Source organism: Frieseomelitta varia, unplaced genomic scaffold, assembly GCF_011392965.1.
Source record: "Frieseomelitta varia isolate USP_RPSP 00005682 unplaced genomic scaffold, Fvar_1.2 scaffold_479, whole genome shotgun sequence".
NCBI lineage: Eukaryota > Metazoa > Arthropoda > Insecta > Hymenoptera > Apidae > Frieseomelitta > Frieseomelitta varia.
The window spans coordinates 105,911-133,062 of record NW_025110233.1 but is presented as its reverse complement, the minus strand read 5'-3'; the positions used below and the strand labels follow the sequence as shown (position 1 = coordinate 133,062).

The 27,152-nt window shown below is 36.6% G+C and overlaps 1 protein-coding gene across 2 annotated transcripts in view; it reads right to left on the bottom strand.

Annotated features, from left to right (window-relative positions):
* Positions 1–349: 349 nt before the first annotated feature.
* The window catches only part of LOC122532854 (myosin-I heavy chain), a 65,322-nt gene continuing 38,519 nt past the window's right edge, over positions 350–27,152 (bottom strand). The window contains exons 4-14 of one of the 2 annotated variants that reach the window (XM_043661978.1): positions 13,893–14,145; positions 11,197–11,531; positions 9,514–9,996; positions 7,723–8,623; positions 7,376–7,628; positions 7,210–7,245; positions 5,947–6,988; positions 3,632–5,858; positions 3,262–3,539; positions 2,726–3,175; positions 350–2,615 (exon numbers count right to left, since the gene is read on the bottom strand). In XM_043661978.1, coding sequence (XP_043517913.1) covers positions 2,400–2,615; positions 2,726–3,175; positions 3,262–3,539; positions 3,632–5,858; positions 5,947–6,988; positions 7,210–7,245; positions 7,376–7,628; positions 7,723–8,623; positions 9,514–9,996; positions 11,197–11,531; positions 13,893–14,145 — 6,474 coding nt within the window. In that variant the 3' untranslated portion in view covers positions 350–2,399. The remainder of the gene's footprint in view (positions 2,616–2,725; positions 3,176–3,261; positions 3,540–3,631; positions 5,859–5,946; positions 6,989–7,209; positions 7,246–7,375; positions 7,629–7,722; positions 8,624–9,513; positions 9,997–11,196; positions 11,532–13,892; positions 14,146–27,152) is intronic. The other variant, XM_043661979.1, reaches the window with a different exon arrangement.

Here is a 27,152-nt window from a genome sequence, read left to right as displayed (position 1 = left end):
ATAGCCAAACTCCCGGAAAGGAAATTCGAATAAATACGGTGATTATACAGGGCCGCCAACCTCTCGTTTCGTCGCAACGATTTCTCGACCATTTCCAATGCACGATGATTTATATGCCTTTAAATACGCGTTACACAACACCATCCGCACGTTGCTTGGTCCGCGCACATTTTTGCTTTTCTTCGAATAGTCAAACAGTTAAAGTTGCAGCTTTAAAGCAATTGAACAACTGTAATGAAATCTACTGCGTTAAATATATCGTGCAACGCGTAAGGATCTGATTGAGTGGTTCGAGTCTCCGGGACGAAATCTTGGTCCGAATAAACTTAGGGTATTTTTTTTTCTTCTGTTTCTTTTTTCTTTTTCAAGAACTCCAGTGTTCGACAAAAGATTCTTAGAGAAGATTTCTCGTTTTAATTTTACATTTAACCCTTTCTTGACTGTGTCCCATAAAAAGTGCACATCTTTTCTCTCTCTCCCTCTCTCTCTCTCTCTGTGACATTGGACTTCGTAATCCATTCCATCGAGCTCGTTGCTCGTTATTAAAAAGAGTAATATTAGCAAAAAAACTAACGGTATTTCTACAATATTCTGTGTGTAGAGATTAAAAGGAGCTTTGATTCGTTATATTAGTCTCGTTACTACATTATGAAATATTGTTACTTTGAAAGGGTTAGATTACAATTAGATAATATCATTTCTGTATATGTGTACATGTATAAGTGAGCTGCAAGTCTAATTTTACGTGGAAATGCGATCACTGAACACTGGAGAATTTCTCTTGGAACCTATTGCGTTGTTTTTCAACAGTTCAAACGTTTCTTCTTCTTCTTTTTCTCTGTTTTAATATTTACACACCAAGATATCGAGCGATTCTTTTTCTTTTTTTTTTTTTTTGGATTAAAGAAAGAAATTTCTTTGGACGCAATTTCGTAAATTTTCGGAATTCGTAAATTCCTCGTAAGTAATTTCCTCCGTTTATTCACTTGGTTGTTTTTTTTTTTTTTTTTCTAACTCCACAATTGTAAAAGGGACGATAGCACGAAAGGATTGTCTATAAAATGAACGTTATGATTATCATCCGACATTCATCCTCGAACATTTCTGAAATACAAGCCAAAGGAATTTGCTTTTGTCGTCACTTTCTAACAGCAGTGACTCGTTAATTGGTCAAAAGACATCTCTTTTGGTTGGCCATTTATCGATTTACGGTTACCTGATATATTCATTTATTTTTACACGACGTGTTGTGTGTAATAGCAGAGGTTCACTTCGTGAAATCGGCATCAAGAACTGGTGGGGGTAACGATGGCCATTTAACGAGGCTTCAACTCTCTGGCCAGTTAACGAGGCATCGCTGCACCCTCATATTATTAACAGTTAATATATATATATACGTCGAGCAAAATTTTACCTGAAATATTGCGTCTATAAATGTAATACGTGTATAATTGTAAAATTTAAATTAATATTCGAAACGTGGCGGAATATCTCGTATAGTAATATTATCGTATCGTTGAAAGAAGAGTGATCAGCAAGAGGGAGACAAAATGGAAATGTATAAAATCAATAAATTGGTCGTTCCTGGTGTTAATTAAAATGGATATAAAAACTTTCCTGAGTCACTCTTAATCGAACGATACGAAGAAAAAATGATATGCCGAAAAAACCGTTTTCTTTCTTTCTTTTTTTTTTTTTTTGATCGGAGTAACGTTTAACGATTGATCGTCAATAATCATTGACCTATTTGATCGTGTCGTAACATCTTGCAAAAAACACTGTATAAAAACCATTGACAATCGCTCGTAAAAAAGACAACGACAATGACGGGCGAAATAGAAATAGAAGTCTTCGACAGTTTCCTCTAGTTTTGCTTCTTTTTAAAATCGTAAAATGGCAGTTATTTTGTCAATCCGTTTCGCTGCTCTCAGCAGCGTACTTTTCTCTTCTCTCCAACACTAAGTCTTCGCTAAGCTAATCGAATAAATACTGGAAGAAAGAAGTATTTTCTAGGCTAATGCCATGCCTAGTCGCGACGAGAATTTATTCGCCGCCCCTGATAGGCCTTGCCGATAAAGCATTAACAACTACAGAGACACTATCTCCCAGCAATCTGATACTGAAATCATGTCTGCTAATTGATTCACGTTAATTAAACGGATGTAATAAATTTGACTGAAAATCAATGAAAACATTCAGATAGAAGTGTAAAGGAGAGTAATACAAAATTACACTTACAAACTAGAAGTATGATTAAAATTAAATTAAACGTATGTTGAATAAATATAATAAAAAATAAAAGAAATATTTCTATATATATGTGTGTGTGTGTGTGTGAGGTAATGAGTAACGTATAAGATTGAGGAGGAGCATCGGCATCTAATAAGTTACCTAACTTTTTAACTAGCTTGCGATTGTATCACTGGAGCACCTCTATGTAATACCGAAGCAGGTCGAGACTTACGACCACCGGCGGTAGCCGCGAGATTTGTCGGTGGTTGTTGAATCGGTTGCTGTGCTATCTGTTGAGCAATCGCCGATTCTCTCTTCGGTACCTCCGGCGGCGATTGAAGGACATCCATGTACTCGCGAATTAAATTCGCAATTTGATGCGCCTGCAGATGATTAAAACATACATTGACATGTGTGTAGTAATTTAAAATTGCACATATTACATATTAAATTTGACTGTGTTGTTTCTTTAAGTAAAGAAAAAAGAAATTACCTGAGACGTCGTAAGGATAACCTTACTCTGCTTCTTATCAGTACCAGTGATGATCATCAAACAACTAACAGCTGGGCTGTAACTGAGAATACTGCTATATTCGTAGGTACAGAGTGTGTTTCTGGAACGATGCTCCAAAAGGTGAAGACCTTGTTGATCGACGGCCAGCCACAAAACGCGTGGCCAGTTTGACGTGAATGACTGCATGACGTCGAATATCGTGGCCCTGTGAAGCGGCCACGACTGAATTAAGTTTAGGAACGCCTTCTTCGCCTCGGGCGGTGTCATCCCTCGCAATGACTGATGGTGTTGAAGCACACCCTCTATGCATAAACTCGGAACCAGTCTTGTCGGCAGGCAGTGACTCGATATAGTCCGGTAATCGTGATCTGACATAGCGTCCTCGCAATCGCCGAGTTCTAACTGCGCTTGCAGCGCTGTTAACATCATCTGAAATTCAATGATTCATTTGACTTTGACTATGGACGATAAAGACGAAAAGAAAAAGAAAAAAAAGAAGGAAAGAAATTATTTACAGCTTCTTTCTCAGTGATAGGAAAACGATCAGCACGCAGATCGTGCAGCACTTGATGATACAGTAATTCCTTTTCCACGGGGTCGTCGAGATTCATGTACTGATCGAGGAACAAGTGTTTCTTAAATAGGAAGAAGTGATGCGCGTGCTTCCTCTGCGATTGATTCTGCTGCGCGTTCGCCGTCCTGTAACGTTCCCATTTCGACATTACGTCGGCGATCTTCTCCTCTGGTATCAGCGCTCTCTCGGTTGGCCCTAAGACTTCGTAAATGGCATAGCCTGCGAAACACCCAAAATTAAAAATTGTCAATATTCAAGTCGATAAAAATATAAATATAAGAAATATAAGAAAATGATTCAACTTTGATTACCCATGGCAGTTTCCTCCAGGCCAATTTTAGTCTTGATAATCTCCATAACGTCCCTGGCTGTCGCCGAAGGATGAAACTCGACGGCGTGATACTGTCCGTCCATGAAGTGGAATCTCGCGTAGATAGGCCTACGGTTGATCGTGCACATTATCTCCTCCCTACTCGGCGGCCATTGCCTCCTCCTCGTGCCCTGGGTCTTGTAAAGGCACTTTTCAGCAAACCGGGCGTACTTCCCCTCCTCGGTGACATAATCGCTGGCGCATCGTTTCAAATGCGCGATCAGATACTTTCGTATCACCTTCTGCGGTGGTAGGATAACCGAACAGGCCAGAGAGAGTAACGCCCAATGCCTGAGATTCACCCGGCTGTTGGGATCAGGATGGTCTGTCGTTTGCTTGATCAACTGAAGATACAGCTCACCCAGTAGATTCTCCTTCCTTATACAACGTTCCATCACGGTCTGTATCAGGTTCACGTGCTCGTCCTCCACTCTACGAACCGTGTCACCGTTCTGTCCTAAACCAGCGTAGGTTAAAATCAACTGAAACACGCTGAGGGATATTTGCTCGTCTGGGTCGGGCAGCTTCGACAAGCTCTGAGGTATAGCTTGCCTGCTGAACGCCCAATAGGCATAGGGGAATCCTTTGTAGGTTTCACCGTGGTCAGTCGCGCTACCGTGTTCCTGCCTGAGCTTCTCTATTCTGTGCTTGGACAACCTTCGCAGCGTGTTTCTCAGAAAACCGCCACCGGAATCCTGAGGTTTTCTCAGTATCTCCGCGTCGACCAGTGTCCTCCGACAATTGACCAAGTTGTGATAGAGCCTGATACGATCCTCGTTGGTGATGCATTTGAGTTTCTTGGTAGGCACCTCGTTTTCCGTGATCCAACCTGCCAATGCCGGACAGTAACTGACGATCAGGCTGCCTATCTCGTTCTTCTGCGGCGTTTCGAAAACGAAACACTTGTGCGAGCTGTCCGGGTTGTGGCGAAGGAGAGATAGCGTTATGAAAGAGTCGCTCGGGTCTAGCATGATACTCTCCACATCCTGATAACGATACTCCGACAGGACGAACTTGTCGTCCGGTTTGATCAACATCAGTCCATCGCAGTTGATGCCCAGGATAAGCTGGTTGCCATACGACCAATAACCCCGATATGTCACGTTGAACATGGTCGTGCCGTAGAGGGGATATTGCATCACGCAAGACAGATAGAGCACCTTGGCCGCCAATTCCTTGCGACCAGCGCCGTACTGTCTGTGTGCCTGCGCTATTATCGGCACCCAGACGTCGTCGCCTCGGGCACGGCTGATCCGATAAGGCAAGAAACTGTCCACCTCGCTGTAATAATCCAGCCGGTCGTTGTCCTTCGGGTCGCCGAGGGCGACCTGCGCCTGCAAACCCGCCAACTGGAGAGCGACCTTCTCCGACACTGGGAAATCGTCGCACTTCACGACGTTGTACACAGCTTGGGCGTACAGCATGTTCACCTCGACGGGATCTTGCGATATCTCTCGGGTATTCCGGAAGAGTCTTCGCTTGAAAACGAACCGATTGTCGCCGCTTCCTAACGTAGCGTTGTTCCCACGACGAAGAGTCGAGAAGGTCGACTGCGCCGTGTTCAGTTTGCACTGTTTCATTTCCCAAGCAGCTATCACGTCGTACAGATAGTCGTGAGCTCGCACGTGCTCCTCGCCATCCGGTCTGCTTTGATAAATCGCCCAACCTTCCAGTGACCTGAGGCCCAATTTTTCACCCAGTTTGGCAACAGCGTCGGAAGCGGTGTCAGTCGGGTGAACGTCGATCGCTTTGGTTCTCCCGTCCAGAAAGAAGAACCGGCAAACTATCGTGCCCAATCGCCTCATCGCTGCGATCTCCACCGTCGACGGTGGATGCTGCCTGCAGGAGACTTTCATGTTCTTGCAATTGTCCACGCACCATTGAACGTACTGTCGCAGCTTGCCCTCGAGGGCTAGATTCTTTCGTAAAAAGGACACGAAATACTTGTACAGCAGCTTGCTAGGTTGGAAAGCGACGATAGCCAAACAGAGCAGCAACCACACTCTTTCCGACCATTCTGGATTGGGATTGTTGGTCGCCTGTCTCATACACTGAACGAAAATCTCGTCTCGTAGTTCTTCACGCTCGATGCCGTAGCCTATTATACTCTGAATAGTCGCGATTTCCTGGTCTAGTTTCATTTCTCCTCTTATGTACTTGCATAGATCCTAGATTAGGAAAAAAAAAGAAAATAAAAATAAAAATCAATCGAAGATTGATTAGGAAGAGAAACATTTTACTAAACAATTTACTTACCCTGAAAACCGAACAGGCCACGTTGACGTTGTCAGGGTCGTACATGTGAATGTGAGAATTCGGTATAGTGGAACCTTTGTAGTAAGTGACCATCTCGTACTTTGGAATATACTCCACGCTCTTGCCACGTGATTTTCTAGTAAGCGTGGCCATGATTGTACCCTCTGGTGATCTTTCGTGGCTGTTGAAGTAATTCTGCGCGAACTCCACGATATCGTGATAAGTGACCTCGTTGTCAACCTCCTTTTTGTCCTCCAGTTCTTGAAGTTTACGCTCCACTCTACACTTGCGTCTCTGTTCCCTCTCGACAGGCGGCTGTTGAGGTTGCTGCGACTGTTGTTGCTGTTGATCGTGACCGTTCTGTTGCTGCGGCGGCACCGGCTGATGGTGATTATGGTGCAAATGATGACTGTTCGAGTTTCTAGATTCTGGCCTGGATGGTGGACTACCGGCGACCGGTTCTTTGATGACCTTGTTATTTGGCACTGGCGGAGGTGAGCCACAGGATTCACCGTTAACCAACGATCCAGAATTTCCGTTAACCAAAATTGGACTGCTGGGACTGTTCTCTTCGCGTGGCAAGACGGACTCGTAGATTGGCTCTCCATTGTCAGTGGAGGAGTCTCCGTTCATTGTTAGAGCTGCGGCGGGAGGCGGTGGAGGTGGAGGAGGTTCAGTAGGCTCCGGAAGACTCGGCTGGCCAAGTTTACCTGTATTTGGACACGGTATTCGTTGTTGCCCTGCCTGTTGCAGCGGTGACGGAGCCTCTTGACCGTTTGGAGTGTTTGCTTTAGATTCCATCTTTGAATTCAACTCCATTTCCTGCTGGATCACAGTCTCCAACTCCACGTCTAGGTCCTCTACCAACGCATCCATTTGTTCGCCGATTTCTTCGATTATCTGATTGCCTTTCGTTGATTGTACGTCGGATAAGAATGAGAATAGATTGTCCAAGTCTACAGACTGCAGATCCGAGGCGGCCATTTTCGAATTCATTTGCTCGGCCATTTGCGACAACGCGGCGATTTCTTCTTGCGCTTTTCTGTAAAATACGTGCAAGTACGTGAAAATATTACTTTTATTTATTTCAGTTTTCTTAAGCGCACAAATTAGCCAGGTGTATGGTGTGTATGTATGTGTGTCTGTGTATGTTTGATAGTACTAAACGCTGTCAATCTATGTTTTAAAAGCAATTATTCTTCATGCTAAAAGAGCTTCGTCTTTAACTCGTCGTTGAACTACCGACACATCGTACGAACTTACCCGGCTTCCATCCCGACAATACCATTGTACTGTGCGCTACAAAGGACACAAATAGACATACTATTAGCACACAGGCGAACGATCCCCGACGATCATCACGGCAATTTCATATACTGGAATAGGCCTGTCGTATCGTACAATACCAGGACGAATTATTTCGTTGTACCTTTGACTTTCTTCCAGAGCCTTCTTATCCTCCATCAATCTTCTCTCCTCTTCCAGTCTCTCCCTCTTCCTCATCTCCTCGTCTACTCGTCTCATCTCTCTCAAGGCAGTGGCCACCTCCCTTGCGAACACGCCACGCAAGTGACTCTGTATCACGATGGCTGCCCTTCGTTTCCTGATAAACATTATTCTCAGCTTCCAGCCTCGGTAAGCGTGCTGCACCTTCAATGCGGCGTCTCTTACGCGTTTGTATTCTGCAGACAACAACCGAGTTCTAATTCATCTCTACTCTATTCGAGGAATAAAATAAAATCAAGCAACAAAGTGACAAAATTGAAAGTAACTCACCTCGTCGAACCACGTATCCCCTCCATGTTTTCTGTATCATTATGGCATTGCTGGTGACCATTTGATTTCTACAATCCTCCAACGGTTCGTGCACGTAGCTTCTCAGAAACACTTTGGTCTTGCCGATTTGCCACTCAGTCTCGGGTACACCCTGACTGCTGATCAAGTATCTAACAGCCTCTTTCTCGTTATACGAGCGGGACAAACGTCCTTTATCCAGGCAACGATATCTCGCTATAAAGTCGAGGAAGGGCATGTGTATTGGGAAACCCTCCTTTCGGATTCTAATAATATCTAGCATGCCTAAGTACTTCAGCTGGTCTAGAACCAGCTTCTCGTCATAGTTATTCGCCGCTTTTTGCATATTCGGCTTGATGCATCTAGCGTACCAGGGTGTCGTGGCTTGGAGAACGTCAACTAGCGCTTGCAACTGATGCCTGAAGGAGTCGCAGAGCGTTGGCTTGCCCTTCGAAGTGCCGCGTGACATGGTGGTCGCGTTGCCGCTCGCGCGAGCCACCGTGCATCCCAAAAGATCCTGATAAACCGTGATCTCTTGGACAAATTCGTTCGTGCTCCTGGACATAAAGTCGAAGAACACGTCTTGTTGGACGTCGCGGTTCTTGTCGACGAACCCTTCGACCGCGTAGGTGACGCAACCTGCGTAGTGTTTCACGCCGAACTCCTTCTCCCATTTTCGTCGATCGTCGCCCTTCACGTAGCAGGGATGATTCTCGAACTCGGCGTGCAAATTGGTCAGGTAGGCTAGGTCCGAGCCTTTCGGCATATGGCACTGCTCGGTCAGTAACTTAAGAACACATCGTGGAGGTTTCTCGATTAATTCCAGGCACATGGTGTTGTCCGTGAAGGTGATATGGGAGTATTGGATCTCTTCCTGCCGATACTGAAATTCGAAACGTTCAGAACGTGTTACGATAGCCGACGTGGAAGGACAAGTGTGTCTCGCCTAATCAACTGTGCGACCAGTTTTCATTTTTATCGTTAAACGTATCATTCAAACGTACTTGCACAACTTGAGATTAGGTATAATGTGTCTTCGGTTCTGTTATAAAAGTTGCACAAGAATTCAATTGAATTACCTCACTATACATATATATATATATATAAAATTACAAATTTTATATATATATAATTATAATTATATATAAAATTATATATTAATATATTAGTTATATATAATATAATTAATTACACACACACACACACACATATATATGTACCATCGATATCGAGATGAATTAATATAAAAAATATATTTTCATTATTTATTATATTTATAAATTTAGTTATAATTAAAATTTTACAATTTCGAGATATTATTCGCGAACGAATATTTATAGGTAATCATACATTTTGTATTAAAATAATATTAAAATTTAGAATAATTATATTTGTTATTTCAGAATTACTTTTTTTTATTTCATTCTTTTTTTTTGAACATTTTTTCATAGCTCAATTTCTCCATTGATCAATTGAAATTAATATAATAATCCAAAAATAATTAAAGTACTTCATTATACTGACATTCCTTTATTAAATACATTCAGTTTAATTGCTTCAGGACTTTTTTCATTACTTCAAGTCATTTATATCTTTCAAGAAATAAATTTCCATGAAAATATTGTCATTTCCAATTATTGTAGGTTCATATCGAGGTCAATTCAATTTCACCCCTCATCGGTTACGTAACAAGCTATCTCGCCACATCGTCGTGTCGCACAGCCGACCATGGAATACACACAACACACAGGGAAAAACAAGAAGAACGCTTACTAGTTCCTGCTCCAACGCGAACACGTAGTGATTGAAAAACTTGTGCAGCTTCTCGTTCGTGTAATTGATGCATAGTTGCTCGAAGCTGTTCACGGCGAAGTTCTCGAAGCCGAATATGTCCAGAACGCCGAGGAACCTCGAGCTGTCCTGGCCGGGGTTCGTACAATTGTTTATGTGATTGATCAGCCAGACGAACGTTCGCGAGTACAACGCCTTCGCCATCGCGTGCCTGTTCTCGCGGGCCTCTTGAACCTTCAACGGTATCTCGGTGATGTTCCCGCGAACGTTTATCTGCCGTATAAGCACCACTTTCGTGAGATCCTCGACCTGCAGCCCGAGCAGGGGTGCGACCGTGCCGACGATGTCAAGGTCCTCTTTAGTTAGCTCGCATCTCTCGCCGTCCACGTCCTCGAAGCTCAGATTCCCGAGCCAGAGTATGGCGGACAGGACTCTGAATATACCCTCGCACATTTCCGGCGCGACCTGCGAAAACGAAAGTGATCGGTAAGGATTAAATGAGCCCCCTCGTTGCACCGCGGCGATTTACGAAAGTTGAGGAAATCGAACGATGAAAGAATGTTGGGAGAAGCTACTCTCCGACGATTCAAATATTTAAATCACTATACACTCTGTACCGATGGTACAATCGCAAATACAGGATGGGTCATATTAGATTTACGTCATTATTATTGTGAGTATTATTACGTCATTATTGTTGCAAAATGTTTCAGATGAAATTGAATGGTTTTCGAGGGGGGAACATTTTGATGATACTAGTTTTCTTGTAGGTGGACTGTAGAGAACATGTGAAGGTCATTAACGTTTTTTAAAATGGAATCATATATTTTTTTTATTGCGTCAGTTGAAGCACCTTGATGTCTTTTACAAAAAAGTACCAACCTATTTATGTTAAAAAAATCGTTACTTCAGGAGATATTTTAATTTTAATTTTAAAGACACGGAGGAAGGATAGCATTCTTATATAATATATAAGAATATAATAGAATATAATATATATAATATCTATCTATCTATATATCTTATATATAATATAAGAATATAATCTATATATCTTATAATAAAAGAATAATAATCTATATATCCTATAAGAATAATAATAATAATATCTAATATAAGAATATATATCTTATATATATATATATATATATGTAAGAATATAATCTATATATCTTATATATAATATAAGAATATATAATAATATATAAGAATAAAATAACATACTGTCTTTGTCTTTCACGCATAGATTTTACAAAATTAAAATTAAAATGTCTCCTAAACCAATGATTTTTTAACATAAATGGGTTAATACTTTTTCCACAAAGAATATCAAGGTGCATCAACTGATGCAACAAAAAATATATGATTCCACTTAGAAAAAACGTTAATGACCTTCATACGTCCTCTGCACGTCCGCCTACAAGAAAACTAGTATCAACAACTGTTTAACTTTGAGATATTTAAAAATATACTAAAAATATGTAAACAATTATTTTCATCGCCAGCAGATCAAACGAAAGTCCCACACCACCCTGGGAAAATTCAATAGAGAAATTCTCACAGAATTTCAAGTATACGAAGTTTGTTTGCACGTGCCATTAACGTGAATAAATTGGTACCACCACCTTTGAAGGAAAACCGCCCCGATGTGTACCGACTAATTACCTGTAGCACGTTAAACGCTAGCCTGAGAGCATCGAGTTTCTTGCTGTCGGAGATACCATCGATCTTCACGCAGCCAGACTGATTCAAATACTTGTAGTGGCTTGCTGGCATCAGTTTATATTGTTCCGCGAATTCCTTGTCCCTGGTTCCAGCCTCCACCAGCTGATAGAACACATGGTAGTTCCTCTCGCCGGCACTTTGAAAAGTTATGCGGCTCTGCTCGAGCAGGTAGTCTTGGATGATGCAGCCCTTGATCATCCACTTGCTGTCGAAGCACACCTGCATAAACTTGCCGAACCGGGAGCTGTTGTCGTTCCTTACGGTCTTTGCGTTTCCTGCAGTGCAGAGTTAAAAGGTATAAGCGTCGTATTAAACGTGGGATCATAAAACACGAGAGATACGTTTCTAACAAAATACAGAACTCAGATGTTGAAATTAATTCTGACTTTTCCTACGAGATGCTGGCATTTCATTTGACAAAAATGAAAATTATAAAATACAAAGAGCGTATGAAATAATTAATTGTTTCTACAGGGAGAGTCATTCAGTGTTGACCAAAATTAATTCTGACTTTTCCTACGAGATGTTGGCACTCTATTTGATAGAAATAAAAATTATAAACACAAAGAGTACGTAAAATAATTATTTCTACAGGGAGAATTTCTAATCCTTTTTAACGTTGTCGATCATTTAAAATTAAGACTTTACTAACTTAATGATTGATCGGTGACTAAACAAGATTACAATCCTTTAATTTATTCGCGAATTATCTTATATCAATTCTTCTTGTTATTAAATTTTACAAAAAATCACTGTCCCCTATTTCTTAAGTTTCATTTAAACTACGCACGTTTTTGAAATTTTAATTTTTATCAACTATAACGAAAAAGCTCTCTCTCCTATGTATCATAAGTTTAGAAAATATTGAATTTTGTAATTAATTATAAATCGCAAAAAACTACGAAATGAATGTTTAAACTGAATAATGGACAAGTAAAAAAAAAATTACGAAATGAGTGTTTAAAAGTTTCTTAAATAAAGAAAAAAAAATAAAATAAATAATAAACAAAATTAAATAATTAATGAAATAAATAATAAATAATTAATAAAATAAATAATAAACAAATAAACTAAAATTTCAAAATAAACGTGAAGCGGGGAATTCAAATATGGCGAAATATGGAATTTAAATTTAGAACAATTATATTTTTTTAATTAATTGCACGAGCTTCGCGACGTGCCAAAAATTGGCGAACTTTTAACCCATTGAAAGAATTACGAAAGAGAGAAAAGAAAAGTGCAATCTTTTGACACACTGGCGGAATAAAATGCAGCGGCAGAAAACATTTTCACAACGAGCCGGGGTTCCTGCTTCGTCGAGACACAAAAGCGAACGGTACAATTTTCATGATACCCCCTTGAACCTTTTTTTTGCCTCTGGTGACCCAGTTTCTACCCCTCGCGTTTTTACATTTAACACCTGACTCGCTCTCTCTCTCTCTCTCTCTCTCTCGGCCTCTTGACTCCGAGTAATGAATCCCCCTTTATTTTTAAATGCCATTAGGAATAACGTTCATCGATCCGTTTCCACAAAAGTCTTCCCGTTTACGTTTCTATTTTCGAGCGTTGCCTTTGAAAGCGACGAGAGGAAGCCTCGAAACAAAAAAAAAAAAAAAAAAAAAAAAAAAGGCTTGTCCACCTCTTCGAACGACTTTTATGAAAAGGTGTCCGTGGAACACAGTTTCGCGACAAGTTTATACTTTCAATGAAATCCTTTACGGGAACTTTTCTTTTCTTTCTTTCATTCACAAACTTTCCAATTGACACTGATTCACTGAGAAAATCAGTAAGACAAGTGCAGTTTCTCTTTGACAGCTGCAAATTAACATTTAGCCGCCCGATGATCGAGGACTCCATGGAAATTAAATCGAAATTGTATTCATATTAATTTTTCCATTATCGATATCGATTTTCGTTGACATAAGTGAAAAAATTCTTCCGTCTTTATGTTTATGAAATGTACGTTCTTATTATACAGAGTGATTCACCCGTAACTTGCACGCCTGGTATAATTTTTAAATTACGCGCCTGATGAAAAATTGTTCAATATACAAAAGTTGTTGCGGTTTCAAAGGGGTGGAAACATGGCGTGGTTAATCTTTTGTATGTGTAAATTTTTGTCATCTTTATTTTTTTTAACATTTTTTTTTTGACCATAAATTTTTTAATGTGTAACAATAATAATAATAATATAATATAATATAATAATATAATTATATTATTATTATTGTTATATATTAAAAAATTTATGGCCAAAAAAAAGTTAAAATAATTATATTATTGTTATTATATTATATTTAATACACAACAATAATAATAATAATATAATTATTTTATAATAATAATAATGTAACATTTATAATAATAATAATACAATTATTTTAATTTACATAACCTCTTGCGCTGCAATGGCGTGCCCTCTTACTTTGAAATTCTGATGAGAAATTTACACGTCGGTGTAATTTTCAAAGAATCACACGGAGTGAGAATCAACTCTTTAATCTTTAAACTTTTCGCAACGAAGCGCGAAACAGTCAAACGAAAGTTTCCAGGAGAATTAAGGAACTTAAGCCCGGCAAACTGTTGGAAAATATAATCAACGAGAAATTGGTTATTAACAGGTTCGACGTAATTACCGAAAGCTTCGAGGATGGTGTTCGCCTCGAGAATTTGTTGTTCCACCCAGGTGTCGACGTTGCTGGTCACCGAGCAAAGGTACTGCAGAATGAATTTCGTGGTTTCCGTCTTCCCCGCGCCACTCTCCCCCGATATCACGCAGGATTGATTGCTCTCCGTCTCTTGGAGAGACTTGTACGCCGCTTCCGCCAATGCGAACACGTGTGGCTCCAACGAGCCCATCTTCTGGCCATGATATCGGCTCACGTACTCCTGCAAATCGAGAAATTTCAATTTTGTTCAACAGAGAGCAGATTTTAATCTGACAAAAAAGGAAAATCACTCCTGCAAATCGAGAAACTTGAATTTTGTTTAATTGGAGTAAATTTTAATTATAATATAATAATTGTATAGTTATTTAGAGTAAACTTTAATTATAATATAATTATAGTAATTGTATAATTGTTTAGAGTACATTTTAATTATAATATAATTATAAAAAATATATAATTATCTAGAGGAAATTTTAATTATGATATAGTTATAATAATTATATAATTAATTTCAATTAGTTAGAGTAAATTTTATTCTTACAAAAAAAGGAAAATCATGTACTCCTGCAAATCGAGAAATTTCAATTTTGTTCAACAGAGAGCAGATTATAATCTCACAAAAAAGGAAAATCACTCCTGCAAATCGAGAAATTTGAATTTTGTTCAACAGAGAGCAGATTTTAATCTCACAAAAAAGGAAAATCACTCCTGCAAATCGAGAAACTTGAATTTTGTTTAATTGGAGTAAATTTTAATTATGATATAATTATAATAATTGTATAGTTATTTAAAGTTAATTTTAATTATAATATAATTATAGTAATTATATAATTGTTTAGAGTACATTTTAATTATAATATAATTATAACAAATATATAATTATTTAGAGTAAATTTTAATTATGATATAGTTATAATAATTATATAATTAATTTCAATTAATTAGAGTAAATTTTATTCTTACAAAAAAAGGAAAATCATGTACTCCTGCAAATCAAGAAATTTCAATTTTGTTCAACAGAGAGCAGATTATAATCTCACGAAAAAGGAAAATCACTCCTGCAAATCGAGAAATTTGAATTTTGTTCAACAGAGAGCAGATTTTAATCTCACAAAAAAGGAAAATCACTCCTGCAAATCGAGAAACTTGAATTTTGTTTAATTGGAGTAAATTTTAATTATAATATAATAATTGTATAGTTATTTAGAGTAAACTTTAATTATAATATAATTATAGTAATTGTATAATTGTTTAGAGTACATTTTAATTATAATATAATTATAATAAATATATAATTATCTAGAGTAAATTTTAATTATGATATAGTTATAATAATTATATAATTAATTTCAATTAATTAGAGTAAATTTTATTCTTACAAAAAAAGAAAAATCACGTACTCCTGCAAATCGAGAAATTTCAATTTTGTTTCATAAAGAGTAGATTTCTTATTCCTACAAATTTATTACTTCCTTCTTATTGCTTAGAATATCTATCCTGGGAGATCTCTTAATAAATTTATTTTTACAACTATGTGTACATCTACATTAAACAGTTACTCTTTAAGAAGATCGTTAGAGCAAAGCAGCAGTACAGCAATTTGTTCGTCATCAAAAATTAATTCTCATCAATAATAAAACCAATAAACGATGGTAACTCGAAACACAAGTCTCGAACTGTCCTTTTACCAAGCTTAAAGAAAGACGGAGTTGAAAGAAACAAAAACGATGCTATCTTTAGTTTTTACAATGGTTATTTCGGTAGTAGCTGGAACAGTTTGGAACGCGTTGACTGGTTGAAATAAGGGGCGGAAGACGTACGCAGGCATCTCTATTTCCGGTCTGCGAGAACTTCAGTTCACTTGTCAATAAGACTATCTATCTGAGCTCAGAATATGTCATACCTATGAGGAACACGGTCCAACAAAGTGTACGGTGGCGTATGTACAAGCAAGAACTTGTCACAATGGAAATTGTCAGCGAGTCGATGTGAACTGAAGTTCGAAGTTTGAACTCGAAGGTCAATGCTGACGCGTAGCCATAATTTTAACTTCAAATGCAACGAAGAAGCACGCGGTGTGATTCCGAAAGATCATCGCTGTTTAGAAATGAAAAATAAATAGATTTAATAAATAATAATAAATAATAGATAGATAAAATAATATAATAAATAATAAATAAAATAAATAGTAATATAATAAATAATAAATTTAAAATTAAATAAATTAATTTTATTGTAACTGAAGTAAATTAATTAAATAAATTTAAATAAATTAATTAAATAAATTAATTTAAATAAATTAATTAATTAAATAAATTTAAATAAATTAATTTAAATAAATTAATTAAATAAATTATTGTAACTGAAGTAAATTAAATAAATTAATTTACTTCAGTTACAATAAATTTGAATTTCGGGTAAATTCCTTCATTCAGAGTTCCCGACGACGACTTTTACTGCGCTGCGGACTTTTAAACTAAAATAAATAAAATAAATTTCATCTACATATAATAAATCTTAATAAATAATAAAATTAAAGTCTTAACAATAAATATCTAATAGTAAATAGTAAAACGAAGAATATGATAAATCTTAAAATAAATTCATTTATTTTTCATTTCCAAACAGCGAATTTTTTGGAATCATATCAATTATGGTAGAAAGTTCGCGACATACCTAGGTTCATCAGCCTTAATTACCGCTTGAAACGCATCGGACACGACAAACAGATTCCGATGATCCAATAGAAGGTTTAAATTAAGGTAGCGATAGGTGGGCTCGACGAGCCTGGTAACCCGATTAATTGCAAATGTCATTTGATAGGACGAGCTCCACGACCGAGTTCCGTTCGGCCCCTTTCATTTGCTGACTCCCTTGGGAGATCGTATCATGGCACCAAAAGGTATGTACATCAATAGTTCGATTTCAAACGCGTGGTGGATTAATGCTTTGCCTTTGTACGTGTCTGTGTACGTATGTAGTATGTCCATAAAATCTTCCCTCCTGCTACACGCTCTTGTCATCTGTTTCATTTAACGCTGCCAAGTTTGCCAGTTTCGCGGCGAATGTAATTACGTGAAACTACCACGAAAAGATTGTAAATGTAGAATAAAATTATACTGTATAAATATATAAATGTAGAATAAAATTGTACTGTGTATAAACTTTAGCAGTCTATAACTGAACGATCTGAAAATAATTAATAGAAACGATCATTCGCGGTGACTATTTTAATTCTCAAATGGGATGATTACAATCATTCGTTATATTATATTAATTATATTATATTATGTTGTACAATTATATTTTGTCATATTACAGTCTAATTATGCATTATACATTATAATTATATATTATACATTCGTTATATTATAATTGTATATTTTGTTTATGCTATATTATAATTATAATTATATTATAATTGTATATTTCATATAATTATATTAAAATAATTATATAACAATATATAATTTTATACAACTATATTTTGTACAATTATAGCATAATTATATATCTCGTATCAATAAAAATATATAATTAAATTGTAATACATTACAAACACACACAATTATTTATTTATATATTTATCAATACAACAATTCAAGATATTTAATTTTCCTTGACAGAGAATAGTAATAAATCCCAAACTAAAATTTTTATAGCTTCCAGTGTCTCCAGTCAACATCAGGCTTGACATTAAGGCGAAATGTCAATACGCTTCGCTCTCGTTGAATAAAACCAGCCGAAGGAAACCATTTGGTAATTTTTTTTTTTTTTTTTAACAAGAGGAACACTTGGCACGTTAGGCTGGGATTTCGATTCGATCGGTGCACCGATGCATTTATGCAAGCGTAATGCCTTAGCCTTAGTCCCTCGCGGTTACAGCCACGGGTAGTGCGAAGTAGTGCAACCCAGTTACGCGTCAGACACGTCTCTTCTGCGCAACTGCGAGCACGGAGGAGGAAAGAGCGTGTTAATCCACTAACCCTCGGCCGCGGCTCGTGAAAATTCATCGAAACGCTTGATCCATTTCCATGAAACCGCCGACGAGAACACTTCGTTGGGTACAGCATGCATCCCTCCTCCGCCCCCTACACGTTGCATATGCGCGTACACGTGTACATACGCGTGTGTGTACACACCTTAACCTCTTGCGCCACGCACGTCGAGAATCATTTACCCCAAAATTGCAACATTTTCTCAGTTTTAAGTATATTTAAATATAACTCAGACAAAAGAAATAGTAAATTTATTACTTCTTAGTAATTTCTGTCCAGTGATACCATTGTCAACGATTGTCAAAAAAAAAAAAAAAAAAAAAAAAAAAAAAAACGACGAATTATTTGCAGTATACAGTTTGGTCACTCGTTACGGTCCGCAATCAGTTGCCGTTAACCTCTTGTGCTGTAATGACGTGCCACGCACGTCAAGAATTTCTCAAAATTGTAATATTTTCTTAGCTTTGAGTATAATAATATTTTATATTATATAATATATAGTATAATATACTATATTATATAGTGTAATAATATTTGTATAATATTTCACATTTAAGTATAATAATATTTTATCACTTCTCAATAATGAAAATGCACGTCAAGAATTTCTTATCCCAAAATTGCAATATTTTCTCAGCTTTAAGTATAATAATATAATTATTATATTATGTATCTGTTATATAATATAAAATATTATAAAACATATATCATATACATAATTATATCACAAAATCATATATATAATTATATTATATAACAGATATATAACATATAGTACAATATACTATATTATTATATAGTGTAATAATATTTTTATGATATTTCACATTTAAGTATAATAATATTTTAGTAATAACAAGTTTATCGCTTCTCAATAATTTCTGTCCAGTGATATCATACTAACGAGTTCGAAAGGAAAGCGATAAATTATTGTATACGGCTTGGTCACTCGTTATGGTCCGCAATCAGTTGCCGTTAACCTTTTGCGCTGTAATGACGTGCCACGCACGTCAAGAATTTCTTATCTCAAAATTGCAATAGTTTCTCAGCTTTCATTATAATAATATAATTATTATATTATGTATCTGTTATATAATATAAAATATTATAAAACATATATCATATACATAATTATACCACAAAATCATATATATAATTATATTATATAACAGATATATAACATATTGTACAATATACTATATTATTATGTAGTGTAATAATATTTTCATAATATTTCACATTTAAGTATAATAATATTTAATAACAAATTTATCGCTTCTCAATAATTTCTATCCAGTGATATCATACTAACTTCGAAAGAGAGCGACGAATTATTGTATACGGCTTGGTCACTCGTTATGGTCCGCAATCAGTTGCCAGCGCAGAGTTAACGAAAGGGTTTAAAGAATTTACAGCGATTGTCGCGCGGCGAATCCTTGCAATTTGCTTCGCGCTTTTGCCGAGAATGGGAGAGTAGAACACGAGACAAGATTTCGATTGCTGAACGTTTTAAAGATGCATGCGCCACTCTCCACCCTCCCCGAGGAAAAAGGTGGAGTACAAGCACGAAAGAGCAAAGGCAAAGGAAAAAAGATTATCGTGCGCATCACGGAGAAATTTACGTAACTGGATTATTCGCTCCGCGAATGTTGATCTCCGTGAAAATTAACCGCGAGATGAAAGTCGCATTTCTGTTTGTTCGTTGCACGATTCAACTTCGTAGTTTTATACTCTGCGCGTTCGAGCCAGATGCTGAGCGAAATTTATTTGCAAAGTAAATTTTGTTGAAACAATGTTTGTCGGATAATGTGTTTGGCGAATAATGGATTTCAATCGATGGTATGTAGATCATTTGATCGGTTAAAGGAATTTGAATCTGCGGAGGTAATTGTGGGAGAATGATAGATCGGAAGAATTGAAAATATTTTTGAAAAAATAATGTTCGTCTTTAAATCAACGTTCATAGATAAATATCAATTAAAAACCGAAACGTTCAAATGAAAAAAAAAAAAAAAATAACCAACGAAGATCAAAATAATTTATTACTACGAGTGTGTCATCACTTCGAGTATATTTCATATAATATACTACAATTTTATATTTTATATACTATATTTTTTTAGATACTTAAGTTTTTTCGTTTTCGTTGTTAGTCAAACGACTCGACTTCACGTTTCTATGCCGGTTTAAAGTTTTTTTTATACATAACTCGTAGCTATGTTTGAAGGATGTTTCTTCAGAGACCAGAGCACCTTATCGGCTATATTCGATGGGAATTATCTCGAAGGGGGTGATGTGTTTAGACAGAAGATAAACCGAAGCCGCGAGTTCTTGAGAAAACAAATGGCCTCTGGTAAAAATAGCGGAATGCAACAAATTTCAGGTGGCTGTCGTACGGAAGTCCCTTTAGTTGACGTATCTTATCTCCATTCCCTCGAAGAACGGCACATCTGGCCCTGAACACACAAATTTCTCAATCTCTCTTTACAACCGGCTTCCTTATCCGCTGATTGTTTTGTATTTTCAGAGCTTCAATGTTTCAGCGAGCCGATGTTTGAACAGCTCTTACCGGGCTATCTAACTTTTATTGCGAGATCGTCTGCTGGTCGAAACTGGTACGCATGCCGTCGAAAATGAAATATTTTTTTTTTTTTTTCTGAGATACGGCCGCCATCCATCAGTTTCCCAAAGTTCCGCGAAAATTTCGTTGAACACGAAACGTGCATTTTTTACGCGTGCATCGTTTACTGGTTTTCGTTTCGAAACGAATGGCTAATTTCAATATTTCATCAGTGATTCATATTTCACGTTTAACTGGTTAAATTTGAAGAGTGTTCGTAATTTGATTACAAGTTAAGTCACTTTGTAGTATATCGCTTTATATTTAATCACTTTATATAGTAAAAATGAAAGAAACGGAACGAAACGCTCTTTAAGATTAAACTTAAACATTGTTCCCAAAGAATTGACAAATATTGATAAATATCGCTTTCTTTCGCAATTAGTAAATATCCCGAAATATGTACATGCAATATACATCCCTTGTTGTACTGTATAAAGTGATTAATCATTTTATAATGATTTAATCACTTTATACAATGAAAATAAAAGAAATAGGATTAAACAATATTGATAAATATCGCTACCTTTCGTGATTGGTATTTCTAAATACATATGATAATGATCGCATAATCCTCTTTTACAACATTAGTTAATAAATTATCTCTTTATACAGTAAAAATAATATCAAAAATTATATAGTAAAATAATATTAGTAAATATGAAGTAAATAATAGTAGAACAATATATTATCTCTCTATATAGTGAAAACAAAAGAAATTATATGGTAAAATATAAAAAAATACAAAAATTATATAGTAAAATAATATTAGTAAGTATAAATTAAATAATAGTAAAACAATATATTATCTCTCTATATCGTAAAAACAAAAGAAATTATATGGTAAAATATAAAAAAATACAAAAATTATATAGTAAAATAATATTAGTAAGTATAAATTAAATAATAGTAAAACAATATATTATCTCTCTATATCGTAAAAACAAAAGAAATTATATGGTAAAATATAAAAAAATACAAAAATTATATAGTAAAATAATATTAGTAAGTATAAATTAAATAATAGTAAAACAATATATATTATCTCTCTATATAGTAAAAACAAAAGAAATTATATAGTAAAATATAAAAAAATACAAAAATTATATAGTAAAATAATATGAATAAATATAAATTAAATAATAGTAAAACAATATATATTATCTCTCTATATAGTAAAAACAAAAGAAATGATATGGTAAAATATAAAAAAAATACAAAAATTATATAGTAAAATAATATTAGTAAGTATAAATTAAATAATAGTAAAACAATATATATTATCTCTTTATATAGTAAAAACAAAAGGAATGGGACGAAACACACTTTAGGATCAACTTAACAAACCTAACCCAAAGAGTTAACAAATATCGATAAAACATCCCCAAATACGTCAAACATACATAATACAACCCTCTTGCGTTGTTCGAAAATCGTTCCTTAGATTCTCCGAGACATCTCAAAGGCTCCTAACTTCGCTCCAATAAAAAAAAAATCCTGCATCTTCTCTCGCGTCATTAAAAACCCACCCTCTGAATCCTCTGAATCGTTCAAGAAAGAATTCTCCTCTTTGCGGGGTGAAACAAAATGACTGTTCCCCGCCACAGAGGGAGACAATGGGGCTGAAAAAAAGAAAGAAAGAAAGAAAGAAAGAAAGAAAGAAAAAAAGAAAGAAAGAAAGAAAGAAAGAAGGGAAGAAAAGTGGTGAAAACTACGGCGGCTATGCGCATCGCGAATGTTTTGACTCGAAGGGTAGTATAACTGGGAGTGGTGGTGGTGATGGGGGAGAGCGAGGAACTCGTGTCCCCGTTTATTCCTGCAGCTGCGACTGCAAAATCAGCGCACGGTTCGCCGACTAGAGGCCACGGCTGGCTCGTGTCAGGACACACACCGGCGGCCGGGGGTCGTGCTTACGACCCCTCTTCTTCTTCTTCTTCTTCTTCTTCGGCTCGGTGTCGTTGGCCGGCCGGTGCGCGCGCGCGAACACGCCAATAGGAAAAACGAGGTTACGCGGAGAGCCTAGGGTAGGAAAGCAGGACTCGGTTTTTCCATGGCTCGGTCTTTTTTCCTTTACTCGGCCGTTAATTAAGGTTAACGGAGTAGTCTGCGAAGTTCAACAGGATTGATTATCCAGGGGGCTGGACAGTTTGATTCAGAGGCCTAAAAATTACGAATACTTTGGGGGCTAGTAAAAAAAAACAAAGTATACATTTGATGGTTCATCGACGGTTTATTTGACTTTTTAACGTCAATTTAATCCTTTTACCTAACTTTTTTTTTTACATTGCCTATCGGTGTGCATGACTTCAGGAGTAGTTGCAACAAAAAGGCAAGAAAAGTAAACAATATTCTCTAGGGATTGACGATCCAGTATTTTCATTCTTGTGAAAATTATGAAAAGAGCAGCTATTTGTTTTTAACGTTATCGAATTACGCTTTTTTGTTTATGTTTCTCGAAGTTGCTAAAAATTAGAAAATGTTCGATCGTCAATCCCTAGTAAACGTTACACTAAAGATACGCATCAAGTATCACAGTAATCGGTTGGTCAGATTCCCAGATATCTTGCACACCGTTTCTAAAAACCTAGTTTCGAGAAAAACGCGTTTAAAGTTTCAGAACGTTCATTTTTCATACGTATCCTTTACTTACTTCTTTTTCACTTATACATCGCGGCTCACAGTTCTCACAATTCACAACTAAATTGAATCCAAGTCCTTCCTAATATTCGATTCACCAGAAGTAACATTTGAATCGCACGATTTACACTTTACAATGCTGCTTAAAAGCTGTAAAGCAGTGACGCAAATTCAATTATTCTGTATCCGCGGATTTATGTTATTATACTCCAAAGTAAATCGTTTTAAAGGCTAGGACCTTTTCTATCTTATCTCTAAGCAATCAAACTACTATTTAAAACAAAAATGAAAGAAGAATCGATTTTTTGAAAATTTCAAACTGTCCCGACCCCTTAAAGATGTGGAAGACGATCTTCTATCTTGCATCGGCGACGAGTATAATAATATGGGGGAGAACCTGGGAGAATTCACCCTAAGTTTGTTGACGCTGGCCGATTGGTTCGTCGTGGGAGCGTCGTAAATAACTCTCGATGACGTTGTGACCAGGGGAGTTGCATGAACTCGATTGTCGATCAAAGAGAGAGAGAGAGAGAGAGAGAGAGAGAGAGAGAATCGAGCTCACGTTTCTGGGACTGATTAGAATTTTATCCGTGTGATTTGGGATACGAAATTGCAGACACGGGAACGAGTGGTTGAAACGTAGGAAGATTATATAGGCACCGAGGTTATAGTTAAGGGAAAGCTATAGGTATAATGGCAGGGGTAGAGAAGTTGGAACTACTAAACTAGAAGTTTAAATTGAAAAATTGGGGTCGCGGAGTTTCTAAAAATATTCTTTCGATTCTCGCCGAACAACTCGATTTCAATCGGATCGAGCGCCAATCAAAGGTATCACTTTCATTTCGAGACTCTGACGTTGTCCGCGAACTACGTTGAACTACGGCCAATCGAGAGGACAAAGCGATCGAGTTCGTTCGTCTGCGCGGAGAACGGAACTGTAGCAAAACCGGACAGTGGAATTTCCAGGAGGATACGAGACGTAAGGGTACGCGGTTGGGCTGCTTGTTTGCCTAACGAAATATAACGAGTCATCGAGGTCACGCGAGGGAAGGCCATTCTTCGCGAGACGTTTTCTCAAACGGGACAAAGCCACAAGTAAAACGGCGTAAAATGGAGTGCCGTGGAACAAAATGGAGCGATCCGACAGCCTGCAGGAACAGGTCAGCCCTGACTGATCGTTAATGACGACACGCTGGCGGTCCAGTTACCTGGATGATTGTCTTTGACGTAAACCAGCACGGCTGATTACTTCGAAACACTCGAATCGATCGTTCGTGCAATGCTACGAGAGAGAGAGAGAGAGAGAGATATGCATGTATGTATGTATGTATACAGAAGCAACGAGTGATACGGAATATGCAACGACGAGATAAAAATGTTTCCATCTCTCTGGCATGTTCGTACATTGGCGAACGAGGCGAATATCGCGATGCTCCAGTTCCTTTTGTTTCTGGAGAGACGTAGCAGCGACCCGAAGGAATCAGGTTTACATAATGCTAAATAACGACGTACGATTTGCATCCAATTTGCCATATTTATTGGCGAATAATTCGTAAATTCTTTTACACCTTCTCTCTCTCTCTCGAGTCCCCCTTAAATTTATAATTATAAGCGTGAGTTTTCATCAGCGACTTGAAATAGAAATAAAATCTCCTGATGAAGCAAGAAAGGATATACTACGTGGATTTTAATTTATGTCAACGACGTCGATGCGTAATTTAAAATTAAAAATAAAATAATAAAATAAAATAAAATTATAACCACTTGATCGAGTAATTTCTCTCGTGGTATGGGGGTAAACGAGAGACTGGAGTAAAACGAGAAATTTCAGTGTTTTCTGGCTGACTATATATATATATATATATATATATATATAGAGAGAGAGAGAGAGAGAGAGAGCAAGACGTTTACTACGACCTGAAAGTGACAGCGGAAATTACGCTGGTCCTAGAGCCAGATCTATCGCGATGGTCGACGATTAATCAGAGCACGACACCGTTCACGAGGAGAACCGATATTCAATTACCACAAAATTATCCTTACATGCTGAGACTTGCTAACTGTGTTCCCAACTTCCCTCTACAAGTTAGACTAACGATCGAGAGGAACGGATTAATAAGCATAGTTCCCGTTGATTAGAAAACAATAACGCATTATCGCTGAGGAGGAAGTCGATGTTTGCAAAAATCGTCTAATCTCTTTTTACTTCTGCCCAATTACTTTTCAATTACTGTTATTCGTAGCGTAGACAGATAATTTTACAATGTTATGTAAATAATTATACAATTTTGTATACAATTATGTAATTTTGTATTATAAATTTTTACAATTGTGAATTTATAATACAATTGTAATTTATATACAATTATATACAATTACAAATTTATAATACAATTATGTACAAATATAAATTTATAATACAGTTATATACAATTATAAATTTATAATATAATGATATACAATTATAAATTTATAATAAAATTATAATTTATATACAATTATAAATTTTTACAATTATAATTTAAATAATATTGTATTATAAATTATTACAATTATATAATATTTATAACATTGTGCAATTTCATAATATCACAGTTGCGAATGTACATTTATGGACTTTCATTCACAAAAGTTTAGCTAGACTAACTTGACTTAGATCTTCCTTTTGAAACACTCGGTAACGTAGCGTCCGGATGATCAGCCAACTAAACCATTAATTTGATTACCATCAGCAGAGGATGAGAAATGCAAGGAAATAAAACTGCGAAATAAATAAAATAGGGAGGCAAATCAAATCTGTTTGACGTAAGCAAATGAGCCAATTCGAAATCAAACAAAATTAATCGGCAAAAATTGACGGTACTACTGAAACTGAAAACATACGTTCGATAAATTATCAATGTAGTTGGACGAGGAATAATCATCCAAACGTACGAGGTAAAAACAAAAAGTCTATTCGAAAATATACGTTATCGATCAATTTATCAATGTACTTGAACGAGGAACAATCATCTAATAATAAACGTACGAGGTAAAAACAAGAAGTCCGTTAGAAAACTACATTATCGATAGAAAATCAACTTTCATGGAAATCAATATTCAAACTAGTTCAAACCAAAACCAGTGGAACTAACACTCCAGTCAGTCACTAAAAAAAAAGTTCCGATAGTCTGTAAATCCGCAGTTGCATTTACTACAAGAACGAAAATTCCCTCTACGACCGTGAAAACCAGAGATTGTTAGTTTTTTTTTTCTTCGAAATTCGATTATTTCGGTTAAACACGAGGCGTGGAATTTTTTCAGTTTCGAGTTAGGAACTTGGTAATTGATTGATACACATGGACATGTACCCGGGCACCGTCGCCGTCGAGAGGAAAAGGACGAGGCTCCGAAGGCTCCAGGGCAACCGCGACGAGTCTCCGAATCCGATGTGCGCTCCAGCCCGATCAATAACACGGGGCGTGCACCACAGCGAGCCACCCTTTTCCTTCTTGCCAGCCAGGGGTCCTCTGGTACCCCGGCTGACCTTCGAAATTACCGATCTATTCGTTTCTTTTCAATTCTTCCACCTGTTCTTTTATAATTAACCGTCAAAAATTCGAAAGCTCTGTTTAAAGTTGATAAAAAGAAAATATATTTAAATGGAATTTCATCCGTGGATGGGGCGAATGATAGATAGTTAGGATTCTTTGTAGCGATAGTTTTTAAGAATTAACCACTTGCGCTGGAAACTGATTGCGGACCATAACGAGTGACCAAACCGTACACAGTAAATTCCTCGCTCTCTTTTCGAGCTCGTCGGTATGATATTACCGGATAGAAATTATTGAGACGTAATGAATTTATTATTTGTTTTGCCTTGGTTATACTTAAATATAATTAAAACTGAGAAAATATTGCAATTTTGCGACAGGAAAATTTTCGATGTGCGTGGCGCAAGAGGTTAAGGTTTCTTTAACTACTTGCGCTGGC